The sequence below is a fragment of the Nelusetta ayraudi genome, unplaced genomic scaffold (genome assembly GCF_046127955.1).
Source record: "Nelusetta ayraudi isolate G7.1 ecotype Tasmania unplaced genomic scaffold, CSIRO-AGI_Nayr_v1 ptg000017l, whole genome shotgun sequence".
NCBI classification, from domain to species: domain Eukaryota; kingdom Metazoa; phylum Chordata; class Actinopteri; order Tetraodontiformes; family Monacanthidae; genus Nelusetta; species Nelusetta ayraudi.
The window spans coordinates 10,899,448-10,915,992 of NW_027466067.1; the positions used below are offsets into that span (position 1 = coordinate 10,899,448).

General features: G+C 46.1%; 1 protein-coding gene across 7 annotated transcripts in view; it reads left to right on the top strand.

Moving 5' to 3' along the window:
- Positions 1–1,284: 1,284 nt before the first annotated feature.
- The window catches only part of kaznb (kazrin, periplakin interacting protein b), a 116,204-nt gene continuing 100,943 nt past the window's right edge, over positions 1,285–16,545 (top strand). For 2 of the 7 annotated variants that reach the window (XM_076025419.1, XM_076025420.1), the window contains exon 1: positions 1,285–1,541. In XM_076025419.1, the coding sequence (XP_075881534.1) occupies positions 1,466–1,541 (76 nt within the window). In that variant the 5' untranslated portion in view covers positions 1,285–1,465. The remainder of the gene's footprint in view (positions 1,542–16,545) is intronic. The other 5 variants (XM_076025421.1, XM_076025422.1, XR_012926562.1 and 2 more) reach the window with 3 other exon arrangements.

Below are 16,545 nucleotides of genomic sequence, written 5' to 3' on the forward strand. Positions count from 1 at the left end.
CTTCCTCCTCAGACAGCCAACTTTCTGTCCCCTCCAGACCGCGTCTTCAGCAGGAAGCTCAAAGCTAATCTGGGTGCTAGCAGAGTGTGAGTTGCTTGCTGTTTTTTTGGGGGGCTCTGCTTTGCTTTGTGGCCCATTGATTATGAAAGACTGCACCACCAGACTGAAGAATAAAGATCTGAAAAAAAATGAGCATGACACCCATTTAATGAGCGCGCTCATTGATCTCGAGAAACTGTTCATTTTTCACTGCACGTTTTTTTTTTTTTTTTTTTTTTTTTTGCTGCAATGATGGGAAAATCCTCTTTCACACTTCCCCCTGCTATTGTCAATCTTTGGCTTTTTGCTGTCAGGCAGGCACCTCGCTGAGACGAGAGAGCAAAGGAGTCTTTTTATCCCACTCTTCCAGGCAGAATTTAAGCAAATTCTTGTTTTGTCCTTGGCTCTTGTTTTCTTTTCTTTTCTTTTTTTAAAAAAAAAGAAAAAAAAAAGAAGTAAGTATTCCTTTTCAAGATGAAGTCTTTGGGAACCACCAGCTGCACTCAGCCCTGCTTCTCCCCTCCACTACCCCCGCCTCTCCGCCAGCACTGGGGATTGGAGGAGATGAAGCGCCAGAGATTTTTGCTGGAATCTGTTTCCCAGCAGCGGCCCTGAGTTTTTCACATGGATCAGGGTTTTTTAGTGTGTGTGTGTGTGTGTGTGTGTGTGTGTGTGTGAGAGAGAGAGAGAGAGAGAGAGAGAGAGAGAGAGAGAGAGAGAGAGAGAGGAGGAGGAGATGTGAGGGTGAGACGAGAGAGACGAAGCTGCTGCTGCTGCCGCCTTTGCAAAAGAGCGCCGGCGCTTGTGCATGTGCGCGCACGCGCCACTCAGATCAGAGGGACAACCCGTCCCGTCTCGAGCCCCAGAGGGAGACTGGCTGAGAAGGGGGCGTGGAGTGGGCGGGGCCTCGCGCCACCTGCCGAGGGAGGCGTCGATCAGCAGCAGCCAGAGGGAGCGAGCGGCGATAGAGAACAGCAGCAGCGGCAGCAGCTCGAGCTCGTCGGCGGCTCCTCTCTCTCTGTCTCTCTCTGTCTCTCTCTCACCCACAATGCTCCCACGCGGGCACGCAGCCAAAGAACTTTCCCCCCACGCCGGCGCGCGCACTGCACGCAGCGAGTAGCAGAGCAGGCGGGCAGGTACGCCCCCCCCCGCCCCCCTTCCCTCCTTTCCCTCTCTCGCAGCCTCGCGCCGCGGCAGTCAGTCGGCGGTAGAGCGCGCGCGCGCGCGCGCGCGCGCACACACACACACACACACACACCGTTTGCTCCGACTCGAGGCGAAGCCCGCCGCCCTCTGCGCTTCCTCGCGCTGCTTCCCCGCCCTGACGTGACGCAGTGTGGCACGCTGACACCATCACCACCATCCTTCGTCTTCTTCTTCTTCTTCTCCTCCTTCCTCTTCCTGTTCCTCCTCCTGTCCGGCGGCCATGGAGGACACCCTCACCTGCAGCCACGACACCTTCTCCCAGGTGTTCGGACGCCAAGGCCAGCTCATGCAAGCCAGTGAGTAGCGGCGACTCCGCCTCTTCCTTCTTAGTCAACCATGTGCACGTTCCCCCACCTACTGCCGCACTTGACCGCCTTCACTCTGGACACAGGCAGTGCGCTGTTGTTGTTGTTGTTGTTGTTGTCGTCGTCGTCACAGAAAAGAAGAGGCTAAAGTTTGGAGGAAGGTGTGAAAAGGGGACTCAGGGTGGACGCTCGTGTCTCACCATAAGTTGAGGTTGACTTTTAATGAAGGGCAGAATGTGTTTGGTCAGAGGGGCAACTTTTGAGGCTGTGGTTGAATTAATAAAACAGTTTTGTTTGACTGTCTTGATGACGCAAGTCTCCAAAGAGAATGTTAGCTTGTTTTATTGTTACTTATTGATTCTGATGCCGCTGATCCAGGCTCTTCCTCCTCCTCCCTCCTCCTGTCAAGCTCTGGAAGCGGCGCTGCAGATTGTATCTGACTTCCATATATAATGCAGGTGCACAGTATTAGTGGGCTTGAGTCTGATGTGCTGAGACAAGATTTTCGGGGATGCAGAATCCTTCAGCGCAACCTTGGGGCGCCTCAAGTGCGGTTGCACTTCTGTGCCGTGGCATTATGTAATGCGCATGGTTCGAATACGTATTGCTGCTGGGAAGGAAAGAACAAAGGTGGAGTGACGCGCTTCCAGAACAAAAGTGTCTCCTGCGCCGTCGCTCCTCTGGGATGGACGCTGCGTCCCATCGGCCTGAGAGACGTTGTTGAGTTGGAGTCTCGCAGCCTGATGGGTTACCAGTATAAAACTTGTCCACTTCCTGGAGGTTGACCCTCCCCTCCCCCATTCTGGTGGTAAACTTCACCCATTCCCAGCAGGAGAGAGATGGAGCAGGTTCTTGTCTATGCTTCCTCTCATAGAATTCCATCACAGTTTTCCTGAGCTGAAAATCCTTAAAGACGTGCTTCAAACTAGGTTTTCTTGATCTGCTGTGACACAGAATTCTATACCTGCAGGGATAGATTCCGGCTGTTTGATGCGTGCAGATGTTAAACATAAACATCCCATGTGTTGGATTTACCGCCTCTCTCCGCCGCTCTTCGCCCGTTCCCTCCACGAGCGCGCTCCCTTTTTTAATAAATAATGCACCTTGTTTAGATCCATCTCTGCGCTCGATGCTGCCATCATGTGCTGATGAGGCCCCCAATGAATATTCCGGCTCCAGACTGGCAGAAAAGAAGGGAGGATCATTACTGGATGAGAGCAGGTGGAGTGCCGCTGCCTCTGATCTGTGCTTTGTCTCTGTGACGATCCTCCGAGGATTTCTAGTTAAATTTTGGATGCTGGCTCAGTGTTAGTCTGCATGTAGGCAAGTTTGAAAGTCTGCCTGATGGAGTTCATGACTTCAAAACGAGGTGGAGCAGAAAGAGGGCATGTCAGTGCTGCTCGCGGACGGGCGTCGTCAAGGCGTCGTGGACTTCAGTCTGAAAACGTGAATGTTTGGGCGTTTCAGTAGACGACGCACCTGGGCCTCGTTTTTTCACAGTGGAAATTTAACAGGAAGGAAATATTGAAATAGCCTTACAGCACAATTACAAATTAGACGGAGTAATTTGAACATAAACTGGATTGTAGAAACTACTACAAAGTTTTTCATATCGCCCATGTTTTATCAGGCACCTCCTTCCCACTGCATCTGCTCTTCGAAAGATGAGTCATTGTGCCTAAAGTCTGTATTTGTGTTGATATGTGCCAGTATGAAAAGACTTGGTATCTCTCTAGCTCACAGTCCAGTAGCTCATTCCACTGGATTGTTCCAGACGTCCATGTGGACGTATACGTGATGGCAGGGGGCAACACGCACAGCTTTCCTCTGGCTGCTCTGTTGTCGTGATGTATTTGACCACAAGTGATTTTCATGCTAAGTGGAGACGATATCTTTCTGACTAAATCTCATGGCAATGACAAAAGCTGTTATTATGTGCACATGTAATGACTCAGTGCTCTTGTGCGATAGACCTAAGTGGCGGGCGTATCAATCCAAATATTGATACCGATGCTGGAAGTGGTATTGAGCGATACCAGTATAATGAGATCGATGCTGTAGTTTCCGCCTGTTTCCTGCTTGCGCTGCTGTGGTTCATCAAAGGGACGACCCGGCTGTCTGGGTGAGCGCCGCTCCTCATAGGGTGGAGCTACGTTTTATTGTTATGCGCCCATAAAGTGGAATTACATATTTATATTTTTCACCTCTTCGCATGAAATCGTTGTCACAAAATCTGTGAGCATTAAATGGTGAGAACAAAATACTCAACTAAATGTTTTGCCCGTGTTCTGTGGGTTCTAACTCACTGATAATCCACAGGGGAAATCACAAAAATCCTTTTAAAGGTCACGGGAATTCATTAAGATTCTGCCATTTGATGATACTTTGGGAACTGCCTACCAATCCAACCTCCCATTAGTCCGACAAATTGCGCATTGGTCCGACCTCCGATTAGGGTTACGGTTAGGATTAGGGTTAGGGGAGGTCGGACCAATGTGCAATTGGTCGGACTAATGGGAGGTCGGACCAATGCCCTGCTCCCGATACATCTGCCTTAATTATTAAAAAGTATTGTGATACTGGCCGTGTATTTAATTGATATCGGGTCGATACCACGCAAAACCATTTGAAGTCTGAAATGTGAACATGGGCAGCAGGTCTGACCAGCGTTTAGACAGTGTTGTTTCTGCATTATTCCCTCCTCTTCATCGTTCATGCTGTGAATCCTACCAACCCTCTGCCCTACTTCTTGTGCTTGGGGCAACACGCAGAAAAAACTGCCCAAGGGTCCATGACTTTGTGGAAAGAAAAGGCCTTGCGCCACCTCTCTCGCACGGATCCCCGCCCCCCGAGTGGAGCTCCGTCCCCCCTCGGCCAGCTGTGACTGGTCAGCGGTGGCTGTTTCAGTCACCTTTCTGCTCCACTGGACCAAAGTGATGTGAGGATACGAGCAGGGTGCGTGAGGCCGCCCACAGTGCGCTCCAGGAGATCCACAGAGGCCTGTAAGCGCACGTCTCGGTTCAGTGAGGTCAAGGTGCTGGCTAATAGCCAATGTTGTCATCATATTAGGCTCCCTGCACTCCGGCCGTCGAAGCTAAACACATAAAACACGCTCCCTAAGTGCTTCTCTATCTGCGTTACTCTCAGTGCAGTCGCAGGGTTTACTGAAATTGATACGAAAGCTGACACGAGCAATAAAATCACCTTTTGCTCTCTTTCCTTTGGTCAAATTCTCATTAGATGTGCGAAGGTCCCGCATGAAGCCCATTTTCAGATCTTTATTCATCATCCAGGACTTCCCTTGGAGCAGTCTTGCATTATTAATTACTTTTCTTTTCTTTCAAAAAGAGCCTATTGATCAGCAGAAAGCAGCACATTTATCCTTCAGTTGCAGCCTTCTGCAAAAATCCTCAGTTTCGACTTCCTGTTAAAACTGATGATTTGTTGGACCTTCCACTGGTCCTGAGTGTGAAACAAAGTCCTGGTTGGCCATGTCACCAAGGTGTAACTTCCCATTGTGGCATCACAAAGTGCTCATCTTGCGAACGCACAAAAGAAGTAACGGATTGACACATTCTGCTGTTAGAGAATGATTGCAAAGGGATTCTTGTTTCCTCTTTTTGTGGAATATATCCAGTCTTTATTCAAGGCTACACAAGGCTAATGCATCCTTGACACTGTAGTTTATCCCTACATCCCTCACTGATATTGATTGGACCTTCTGGAGATCCTCAGCAGCCTTGGAAATCCCTCCGCCAGAGTAGATACAGGCCTAATTTAGCTCGCCTTCTCTTTTCTAATCCGCATATTGGATTTAGGAAGCCCAGTGGAGCTGGGAGCAGAGAGCCCGCCGTGTCTATCACTGAGTTTATCTTGTCTCGCTGCGATTACCTCAGACCGGTCCGAGCAAGGTCATAATTCCAGATAAACTGCTGTAAATATCAGGCGGCAGGTTAATTAGCTTCCGGAATAAAGGCAGGAAGTGCGGTGAGAAACTTCACGCATGGGAAACTGAACTCACACGATATGCCTTTATTAGAAGTTTAGAAATACTGTTGAGTGTAACAACTAGCTTGTTAGTTAGTATTTGGTCACTTGCAGTGGAAATGAAGTCACGATATTCAAGCCGGCGATAGGATGAGCGGACTGGACTCACAGCTGTGTGATGGTGAAGACAAGGATTTCAGACAGTTTGTTGTCAGTCAATTGTTTTGCCATTCAGCGTCGCTCTCTGTGTTGTTGTGTACAGGTTGTTGTGTACAGGTTGCTGTGTACAAGGCGTTGGTTAGATTAGCTAAAATGATGCTGGATATGACCCAAAAGATATAACACAAAAAAAACAGCCTGCTATTTGTGATGCAGATGCGTTAAACCTCCTTACTGTGGTAAGTCTGTTTTGTTGCACGACACAAGGTGACACGAGTGTCAACCCATTATTTATAACTATGTCAATTTTTAAAAAATGAACTTGTTAAAAGAAAAGTATGGAGAAAAGGCTTGAAACAGCTTTATCTATTTATGACAAAACCATCTACCACACCGGGGCTGTTTCCCCTGCAGATTTAATTTCTCGGTTGTCGTTTTTCTTCAAGATCAGGCCCTTTTTTGTCCTTTTATTCTTTTATTTTTTGATTTATGCTCTTACAGCTGGTGAAAATAAATGTTGTGGGCCTGAGAAAAAAAAAGAAATTGCACTGCTGTATCCCTGTGCGTTCTATCAGAGGCAGTATGCTGCTGTTCCACCACCACTATGAAACTGTTTGAACTATATTGCAGTGCTGTTGCTGTTCCCAGAACATTTTATTCTTTCCCTGCCTTGTTTTGAAGGACTGCGGTAATTTCTCACCCAGCGAATTGTTCCGTGCCCTCTTTATCTTAATCGTCATCTTTGTGCCAGTCTGGTAAACAGTCTTGCAGTGCAGTGAGGTCATTGGGTACCGAGTTTTTTAGCAAATTCCTCACATGGATGTGCAACTGAAAAATGTGCGGTAACTTGGCATTGCGATCATGTGAACGTGGATCAAAACCTCGGAGGAATGTTTCCTGCACTTTGTTGACTCCAGTGGAGGAAGTAAAGTGAAAGGTGCACAGGATTAGTTGGCTGCCGAGTGGATATTGAGGCTTGCTAAACCTCTATAGTATCAGTGTGAGTATTGGAACTTGAATAGATCAGCCAATCTCTATTACGAGCTTTGTCATAAAGATGAATCAAAATGCAAACTGTCCAATGCAGAGGCTAAAGTAAAAGCACAAAAGTCTGTCAAGTAAAAATACATGCAATAGTAAAATAAAATAAAAAATGACAAGTTGAGTCATGAATGGATGAGAATTAAACTGACAAATGAAAGTAAAACTGTGGCTGTATAAAATTGGAAAAAATGGTTTTTGCAGCCTACAGAACCTGCTGATTTGATGGACCAGGATAAACTCTTCCAACTCTAATCATTAGTTTGATCTATAAATAGGAACAAGGCATACTGACAATAGTACACGTAAATACTGTGTGACAAATTATAACCCAGAGGCCAATTTCCATCTGGAATCCCATAGCAGGTTGATTTAAAGTGCGTTGACAACAACAAAGTGACATCATAAATTGCCAATAACAAAGATTTGTGTTAAACGGCAGCAGTGAGCCTGTGGGCCGATGCGGCGCTGCAGTTTTAGCCCGGCTGGCGCGCGTGTGAGTCGAACCGGCAGCTCAAAATTGCTAATGGATGGACGGGCCGAGTTTGTTTGAGGACATAAAACCTCCTTGTTGACTGGTGTCACTGCAAGGCAGCTGGACCGGCCGCTCTCACTGACCTGCCGGTTTTTCCAGAGCAAAGCACGTCAGCGGCTTCTAATGAGTGAGTGGATCCTGCTGTTCTGTAGCTTTGTCGCTATTAAGTTTCTGGCGTTTTAGTTCAATTTAGTCTATTTGTAATGGAGATAAATGGCTAATAACATGTACATTTGATTACATTCAAGAAAACCAGATCAGAATGATCAAACGTATCTTTTTAACATTTCAAGTGCATTATAATTAAGATGAAGATTTTCTTGTTCAAAAAGGGGCAGGAAAAATAGGTTTTCTAGTTCCAACCTATTTTTCTGTTCACTAATAACACATAGTAGAATGGATATATACTGTTACAATATAAATAATAACACATTTATGTGTACAGTCAGGTATAAGAATACATACATGAACACAAACGTACATGTACAATCACATAGATCTAAACATGAGCCCACTCGTTCCTGCATTGCTGGAGTGCAAACAACTCCAAAACAGAGGAAAAAAACAAGAGAGTCAAAAAGTGAAGCTGAAGCTAAAACGCAAAGTGTTGCGACTCTGGAAGCCGCCTGCAGCAAAGTGTCGGCGTTCCCGCTGGGTTTCTGCGTCATTGAACTCCTCTTCTCACCCTTTCTGCTGACTCCGCATATCTCCCTCTCCGTGTCCCGCTACCGCTGGCCTCTTCTCCACCCCCCCCACCCCCCCTTTTCTTTGTCTGCCAGCAAGCAACGACTGGGTCGCAGTGTGCCGCCTGCCTCCCGCTGCAGACCCAGGACTCCGCTGTCGCCAATGCTCTCCCCTTAACGCACCGCCGGGTCGATGCGACACATGACGCTGGGACCGGATAACAATCATCACGCAGCGTGAGCAGCAGATGAAGACTCAAAAACACATTTCGGGAAAAAAAACACAAAAAAAACGCAATCTGTGGGAAGCTCACCACAACCCTGCCGGCGTTCCATCCCATCAGGCCTCCCGCCTCCTCCTCTGCTCGGCTGCTGCCGCAGAAGAAGAAGAGCAGCCCTGTGGAGAATCTCGATGGCTGCGAGTCTGTATAAATTTGCATCGATAGTTAGCGCCGGAGCTCCTGCGGTGATGAAATATGGCCTCCTCTCATTGCTCCTTAGCATGCTGGGGCGCGGCGCACACGGGTCAGAGTGACACCGTGCCAGTGTCGGGAAAAGAACGGAAGCGTTTGGAAATTCTTAACGATAGAAAAACATTGTTAAACATCGTTGCTCGTTGAACGTCGTTGCTCTCTGCTAACGGTGTTTCGCAGCGGTGGGATTCGTTTGGCTCTTTCAGGGAAACATGACCAGTGTTGTTGAGATTACTCCATAAAAGTAATCCAACTACCGATCACTGATTACTCCTTAAAAAGTCATCTAAATACTTATTTAACTACTTTGTTTCATGAATAATCAATTACTTAGTACTAATTACTTTTTTATATTTTTAAAAAAAAAGAAAAAGTAACAGTTGCTCAGTGCTTTGGATTGAGCTTTATTCAACTGTAAAATTTTGCAATTGCTAATATTGCCTCTGTCCTCTTAACATGAATGAACGTTTGCTCTCTGAACACAAACTGCACATCTCAAAGAGCAAACTCATGTACAGCACTGGTGCCTTTTGCACAGAACATATTGTTAAAATAATCTGCAACATCATTGTTTTTGATTGTTTTTCTAAATTTCAGACATTCTGTGGATAATGAGACATTTTTAGCTTGCAAAATATTTCGGAAAAGTAACGGACTCGTTACATGAAAAAGTAGTCGTGATATAATTACCAGTTTTGCCACAATAATCCCATTACATTTCTCCGTTATTAAAAAAGTAGTTTCATTACAGTGGTGGATTACTTAGTAATAGATTACTCTGCCAACACTGAACGTGACGGGGGTGAGCTGATGTCTAGACGAGGGCAGGAGAGCAGAGCTCCTTTGAGTCCACTGGGGGGCGCGTGGCGGATCACTCGCAATGGCAGCGGGCCTCGCTCTCGCTTCGTATTCCAGGAGGGGAAATCAAGTCAGGAGTCGAGGGGGTCACAGAGCACTGGAGCCCAGGGGAAAATACAGTATCTACCTGATGGCGAGTCAGCCAGGAGTTTCTTCAGGGCAGCATGAAGTGTTGAACAATGGTTCAGTGCCTGCTTGTGGAATCACTCTGAAGTCTCCAAGTGCTCTTTCTTTTCAAAGATGAAGCCCCTTGGCTTGACTCGAGCCCCTTGACACACGTCCATTGTGTTTGTCAGGTGTTTCTCAACTATTTCATGATCATTTTTCAAAATGTGTCAAATTGCAAATTGCATACAGGAGCTTTTTTTCTGCCGCTGTACGTTTCGAAGCAGGTGTAATCTGGCGTTAGGATACAGTTACAAATGACGGCCCTTCCGGTTCTTGACTAGGCTTGTGTAATTTACAGATCTGCCTCCCTAAACGGGAAACCATTCATCTCGCTACAGCTCCCTTCAACAGTCAGACTGCAGCCTTGCTGCTTGGGGATTGCAGGCATCTATTAAACTCTCACACACAAAAACACCGGTTTCTGTTGACTTAAAAAAACAAAAAAACAAAAACAAAAAAAAAAAACAGCCAAACACCGTTTTATCTTTGCTCATTACTTATTTGCCGCAACACCAGCCGCGCTCTTCGTTTGAGCAGCTCCATCAATCTGCCCGTCCCTGAGGTCTGCACTACCTCCAGTCCATCTTCATTTGAGTTTTCCGCAGCAGAAGATGATGAATTATTTCCACCGGACACTCACACCGCTCTCCAAACCAAATCGAGAAAATCTAAAAATCTAAAAGGGGTCCAGTGAGGGCACCAATTGCTTTAGGAATTTTTCATTTTTTATATCACTGCATGGCCCTTGTGATATTGCATTGACTGTTGTGAGTGGGCCATTTTTTACTGCTTGTGCTGCCTCTTGGCCAGGTTGTTTTTTGTAAATGAGGATTGGTTCTCAGTTGACTTGCCTTCGTAAAGTTCGAATGAATAACATTGAAACTGCTTCTCTTAACAATCGGCTAAATGACAAATTATAGCTATTAAACGACAAAACATTCACTCCACTAAAGCATTCGCTTAAAAAAAAAATGATAGTCCTGCTAACCATAGTCAGTGCACTTGACCATCAGAGACCGTTCTCTAGAAAATAGAAAAATGAAATGCAACAGTGCAGCATCTATAAATCAGGCACAGCTGAATTTATTGCCGAAGGCTTTTGAGAAACGAAAAAATTAATTTTGTTCATCTTTATTGGTCTTAAAGGTGGTTGTTTGTCACTGTCTCAGCTTCCCCGGTCCAGCTTAACAGAGCACTTTTCCAAGCCTCACCTCATTGCACTTCCAGTCACGCTGCGCTGCCATCGCTGGGTGGAGACGCGTGTGCACATGCAGGAGTGGCACGTCTGGTGAAATTTATACGCTACAGCTGTAGTTGTACTACAAGCTGAACTAAATCCGGCCTGGCAGGTCACGGGTCCTGTAAATATTGTAGTAACTCTACCGAAAGAAAACCTCCTCATTCGTGTCATATTAGTGCAAATGAGTGTAAATATTGATCTTTTGAGAGGAGAATCAATCCAGAAGTCGACACGTTCGGCGTCGGAAGTATCGATAATTTAGCACACCGAGGTTGCATCTGTGAGTCTGCAGCCTGCGAGTGTGTTCCTTTAAACGTACTGATGTTTAGCGTGACTGACATATCGCACACTTCCAAACCCAGGATCCCTCTCCGTTGCGTGGCAGTACGGCACAACACTCAGCTCGGCAGCCATCGCGCTCTAATCCAATTTGACAGCATTTGTCCAATAGTATGCAAATAAAATCCCAACAACATACCAAGCTCTGAGAATTCCCTTAGCAAACGAGGTGAACAATTTGTGGAAAAGCAATGCAACTTTTAATTTGAGATAGACTAAAGCAAGCAAGTGAGCATCTTAATGGAATACAGACAACTTAATGAATGGCACCAAGGGCTGTTGGTTTGATCAGCTTGCATAGTTACACAACACAGAGACACGCACAACTACATAGAACACAATAGGTAGATAAAAGCTGAACAAAATGCTAAAGCATGTAGTGGAGTCAAGGATCAATAGATTGAATAGATAAATAGGAGAGTTTAGTCATGGTGATTCATTCGATTTTCAAAACAGCACATGGGTAAAATAATATTATTATTATTTTTTTTAACAAATGTAAGACAGATGGCAAAGGGAATAAAATATTTCAAGAAACAGTCCTTCAGACAGGTGACACATACCAACGACCAGAAGGCAACAGAAGTTTTAAGAAGCTATGCAAGATGTCTTCATTTGCATAGAACTCACGTTATAACAACAGCATACTTTTATGTCTGAGAGGGGATTAGCTTGAAGTAAAACCACCACTCTTGAGTCAGTCGTACTGTTGGCAGCATCCCTGCTTGAAGCTGATATGACCGTCCACTCAAAGGTTTTTTATGAAGAGTCAAATTCAAGTCAAACCTTTTTTTTCTCTCTTTCAATCCATTTATATAACTTTGTTGTGTCTCAGACAACAATTTGAAGTCACTATTTTTTTGCAATGCATGCAATCCTCCTATATGTTTTGAAAAACGCATTGCAGTGAAACAATTCTGTAAACATTTTGTGATGTCTAAAACATTCATAATAATGACATTCAAATGAATTGGCTGTCAAAGTGAGAAGGATCTCAGAGTCAGTAGTTTGTGGCAACAACGTCCATATGTCGCTTATCTCCGAGTCGACGGCAGAAGCTCAGGAGCTGCCAGGCTTTGGGTAAACTGCAGAAAGGAATGTGTTCATTTCACACTGCATTTCGAATAGTGCAACAAAGGAGCAAGACTTGGGTCAGTGTTGGTTCAGCACTTCCAGGGTGTTTTAAGATGAAAGATGAAGAGGTGCATTCTGAGGTCACCGCTCATCTCCTGGACAGGCCAGCTGATGCAGTGCAGTGTCTTGCGTCACGTCTCGGCCAAAGATTCAAACAACAACAACAACAACTCGACAAAAAACACAGACCTTGATAGTCGGACTGAGCAAGTTTGAGCAAGAAGCTACACCAGAGCTAAGAGCAGCTGAAGTAGAAAAATATCTGGCTTAATCCAAAACTATTAGGTAGATGTGCTTTAGGGAATATTTTTTAAAATTCAAATTTTAAATTATAACTCGCATGGAAGATTCCTCAGCATGTTGTCTTGTGTTTTACTGCTGTATTGACTTCAGTCCACATAGACAACTTCCAACGTCCAACTTTAAAACACGTCCTACCATCGATTGATGCCATTTGTCAAAAAGTTCTTTCGTTGTAAACTTAACATTAACATTTTAAACAAAGAACAACTTCTTATAGCACAAGTCAGTGGAGTCGTATGGTTACTAGTGGAAAACTACTTCCTAGAACGCAACCCAATGTCGTAATACATGAACAAAATGAAAGAAACTGAAGAACAGGCCAGGCATTAGAAGGACTTCATTTATCAAGAGATGCATGGATGTATTTCAAAAGTGAGTCTGATGTGAAGTTTGAAGTTAAATGCCTGCTAATGAGGACGGGGAGGCACTTTATTTTGAAATCGCGGATGCAAGCAATTTAGCAACTGCCTGCGGTGTTCACACGAGCCCGAGCAGATATGAAAAATTCAGCAAAGAAAATTGTTTGTAAGTGAATTATCCTCATAACATAACCCACAGCTGATCAGAATGAACGAACCGGCTCTAAAGATCTTCGTTTTGTTTTGCTCAGACAATATTTGCTCGTTAGTCGCCATCAAGTCCCCTTCTCATGGTAAATGGGAAATTCGTGAGTGTCGTGCACGGGCTGAACGCTTGGATCTTGAACCCCGGACCGAGGAGACGAAGAGCCGCCTCGCACAATCACAGCGGAGCAGCAATTACAGCCAGCGGAGTGCCTTTTGCATCAGGGCTGTGGTGTCGTCGGGGTGGCAGTGCTACCCAGGAGAGACGTGCTCGGCATCATTAAAGCCGCCGTGCGCCGTTTGATGTGAGAGGGAGGTGAAAAAAAAAAAAGAAAAAAAAGGCCCGCGAATGTGGCTGCAACAGCTCCCCTCTCAACGCGCGGGAACGTGTGACGCGCTAATGTGTGGAGTTGACGCGCCTCGGCGGAGTTGTTTACCAGCGCGGAGACGGGTCACTGGGGGACGGCGCCGACACCTCCGAGGCTTAGAGTGGCTCATCCGCTCGCACCAACCTGCCCGGGAAATACTGAATTTCCCTGCATCAAAGTGGGCCCCGTAATGAATTCGCACCCATCAAACTCTGTTAGGGCGGAATTTTGGAAATTGGCTGATTTAATCGCCCCGTCCTGTCTCTCGCTGGAGTTGCGCGCTACCTGCCATTGTGCTCCGCCGGGGCGCAGAGATACGCCAGGGCAACTTTCAAGGCAACCTGTGTGTCAGGCTGCGGCTCACAAACAGCCCTAATTGGGTGGCTGCCTTGTCACGCCTGCCGGCCCCCGGCTTCCCCTCTGAAGCCCTGGCTGCTGCGGCTTCTTCTTCTTCTTCTTCTTCTTCTTCTTCTTCTTCTTCTTCATTAAATGTCACGCTCGAGCTTGCACAGGTCCGCTCTAACAAGCTGTGCTCAGCCCAGCCGCCTGGAAAGAAGAAAGCTCCTGATTTCCACTGCTTATCTCCGCTGATGCCGGCTGATTTATTCTCTTTTGTCTGACGCGTGTCTCAAAGTTTCTCCTTAAGCTCCGTTTTTGGCGTTGGCTGATGCAACTCTCACTCCAGAACTTACTTTTTTTTTTTTTTTTTTTCTTTCAAATGTTTTATTCCCCAGCCAAACATCGTCAGGGTGTCGGAGGGCTCCCACAAAGCGGGATTAACGTTTTCGTTCGCTGAGGGAGAGTTTATTTGGACTGAAGGAAGAGGTATGCGAGAGTAAACAAGTTACTTTGTTCGCCTCCGCTGCCTTTTGTCGCTGTTTTTCTGCAACTCCGACCACACTTCAGTCCGACGTGCTGGCACTTGTTCCCGGGTTTTCAATCAAGTGCAGATGTCAAGGTGCGGGTTTGCCTGCAACTCTGCTGCAAGTCAAATACAATTTAGGTTTTTTTTTTTGGACTGTGTAGCTTTTAGCTGCTGTCAGTGACCAATCATTAAATCTCAAATCTGACCATTTTCATCATCCTGACGGTGTGTGTTGGACCCTGTGGGTTCCAGTGATGACACAGACCATCTTATGATCCCAAATATGAGGTCAAAGCTTTGACTAATCCTTATTGCCATGGCACCCACGGAACACAACATCACACCCGGTGTGAGTGAGAGCTGCTCTGGAGGAGTTTCAGCCCTGAGTGGCTTCATAATGCTGGTAAAGAGGAGAGTTTGATTATCAAACGGCTCGTCTGAGTCGTTTACCGTCCTACTGACGTTTCCTACGCCGCCTTCCTTTCGTTTTCCTCTTTCCTCTTTGACTCAAAGACAGAAATAAAAACAACCACAGCAACCTGTGGCGCTCTCTGTGGAGCGCTGGTTGCTCTCGCCGGGTGGCACGCTGATCAAAGTTGCATTAAAAATCAGCTTCGCCTTTGCCTTTTCCCGCACGGCTAACCGCCGTTGCATTTTAATCATATATCGCTTGAAAGACTAGAAACCATCCTTTTATTGTGCTAATTCTTTCTTTCATTCATTATTAATGGCATTGCCACCGTGATAAAAATGCATTCGAGGAGCAGGTTTAGATGAAAGGTGCGTATGCCTGTATGTCATAACAACCTGATGCTGGTTTGATCGAAAAATGCGATTTTCGGGGTCGATTGCGTTACGAGTGTGAATGGCAAACCATCCTCGTCTGCTGAGTGATGAAGTCAAGACTGCATTAACACCGACGCCACCGACACCTGCGGTACTGAAATCGAGACGGAAAAGAAAGGGTTAGAATGGACAGGACACCACCACTTGCATAAATTGTACAACAGACGCACCATATTAAGATGCATCGGCATTATAAACATTCCGATGCATCTTACTGGTTGCATCTGAAGACGAGCATGCCGTACCAGGACCAGGCTGGTTTTCGAGGCCACTATGTCAAGACAAGCCCACAACCGAGACCAAGACAATGTGATTTTGAGCCTAGTCGCTAGTACGACAACGCCAGGTTGCTGTCAGTGAGATCATGCAGGGGTGAAAAAAAATGTTTTTGGACACTCTTGGAAAAACTACTTTTTCACAAATGTTTTTTTTTTGTTTTTTTTTTATTGTTACCAATAATAAAAAAATAAAACGGTACAAAAGCATTTTGCTGTTACCATTTAGTGCAGGAGTGGGCAAACTTTTTGACTGGTGGGCCACATTGGGTTATAAAATGTGACAGAGGTGGCGGAGCAGGAGCAGATGGATGGATTGTTTTGGTGAGCCACCTCATTGGTGGGAAAAAAAAATACATGACACGACAACATGTGTTTAATGTACAACAAAATATTTGTTCCACGGTATATAGCTCTTTATTGAAATTAAATTACATTTTTTTTATTGAATTAAATGCTGTAACTTGCATTAAAACACTGAAAAAATTAATGAAATACAGCTATTTTATGACTTACACACTACTAATATAATTACTTGAAGTTCCGTGGGCCGGATGAAAAAGCTTAATGGGCCGCATTCGGCCCCCGGGCCGTAGTTTGCCCACCCATGATTTAGTGTGAACCCGCACAGAGGAGAGCATGTTGTCTTTGGGTGACTATACTGAAATAAATTTCCCCTTGGACACTTAAGAGTGAGTCTTAACGCAGGACATCACAAATGCAACAAACGTCCAAGAACTTCTTCTCTGGCACCGCACATTTTCCACCCCGCATGCACTGCAGCAGCGGCGTGCATGAAAGCTGCCAGGTGGTGGCAATGTTGCCGTGGGCAAGGATGGGCTCCCCTCCCCTCCCGCGTCGTTACGAGCGTCTCCACAGCCGCCGAGCAGCGCGGCGCCTTGCAGCGTTCGCCCGGCACGCTGCGGAGCGCAGTGGATGCCGAGGAGGAGGAGGAGGAGGAGGAGGAGCTCGGCCGAGCGGAACCAGAGGGCGAAGTGCTCATCTTCATCTCGCCGAGGTCCTCCGCGGCAAGACGCGCTTGAATGTTAATGCCGCCGAGAGGAGAGAGGGGAACCTTTTCCAGATAATATTCAGCGCAGAAACACTTTGATCCGCCGGCTGCTGGCTGGCGTGTGGAGATATGCAAATCACGCATTG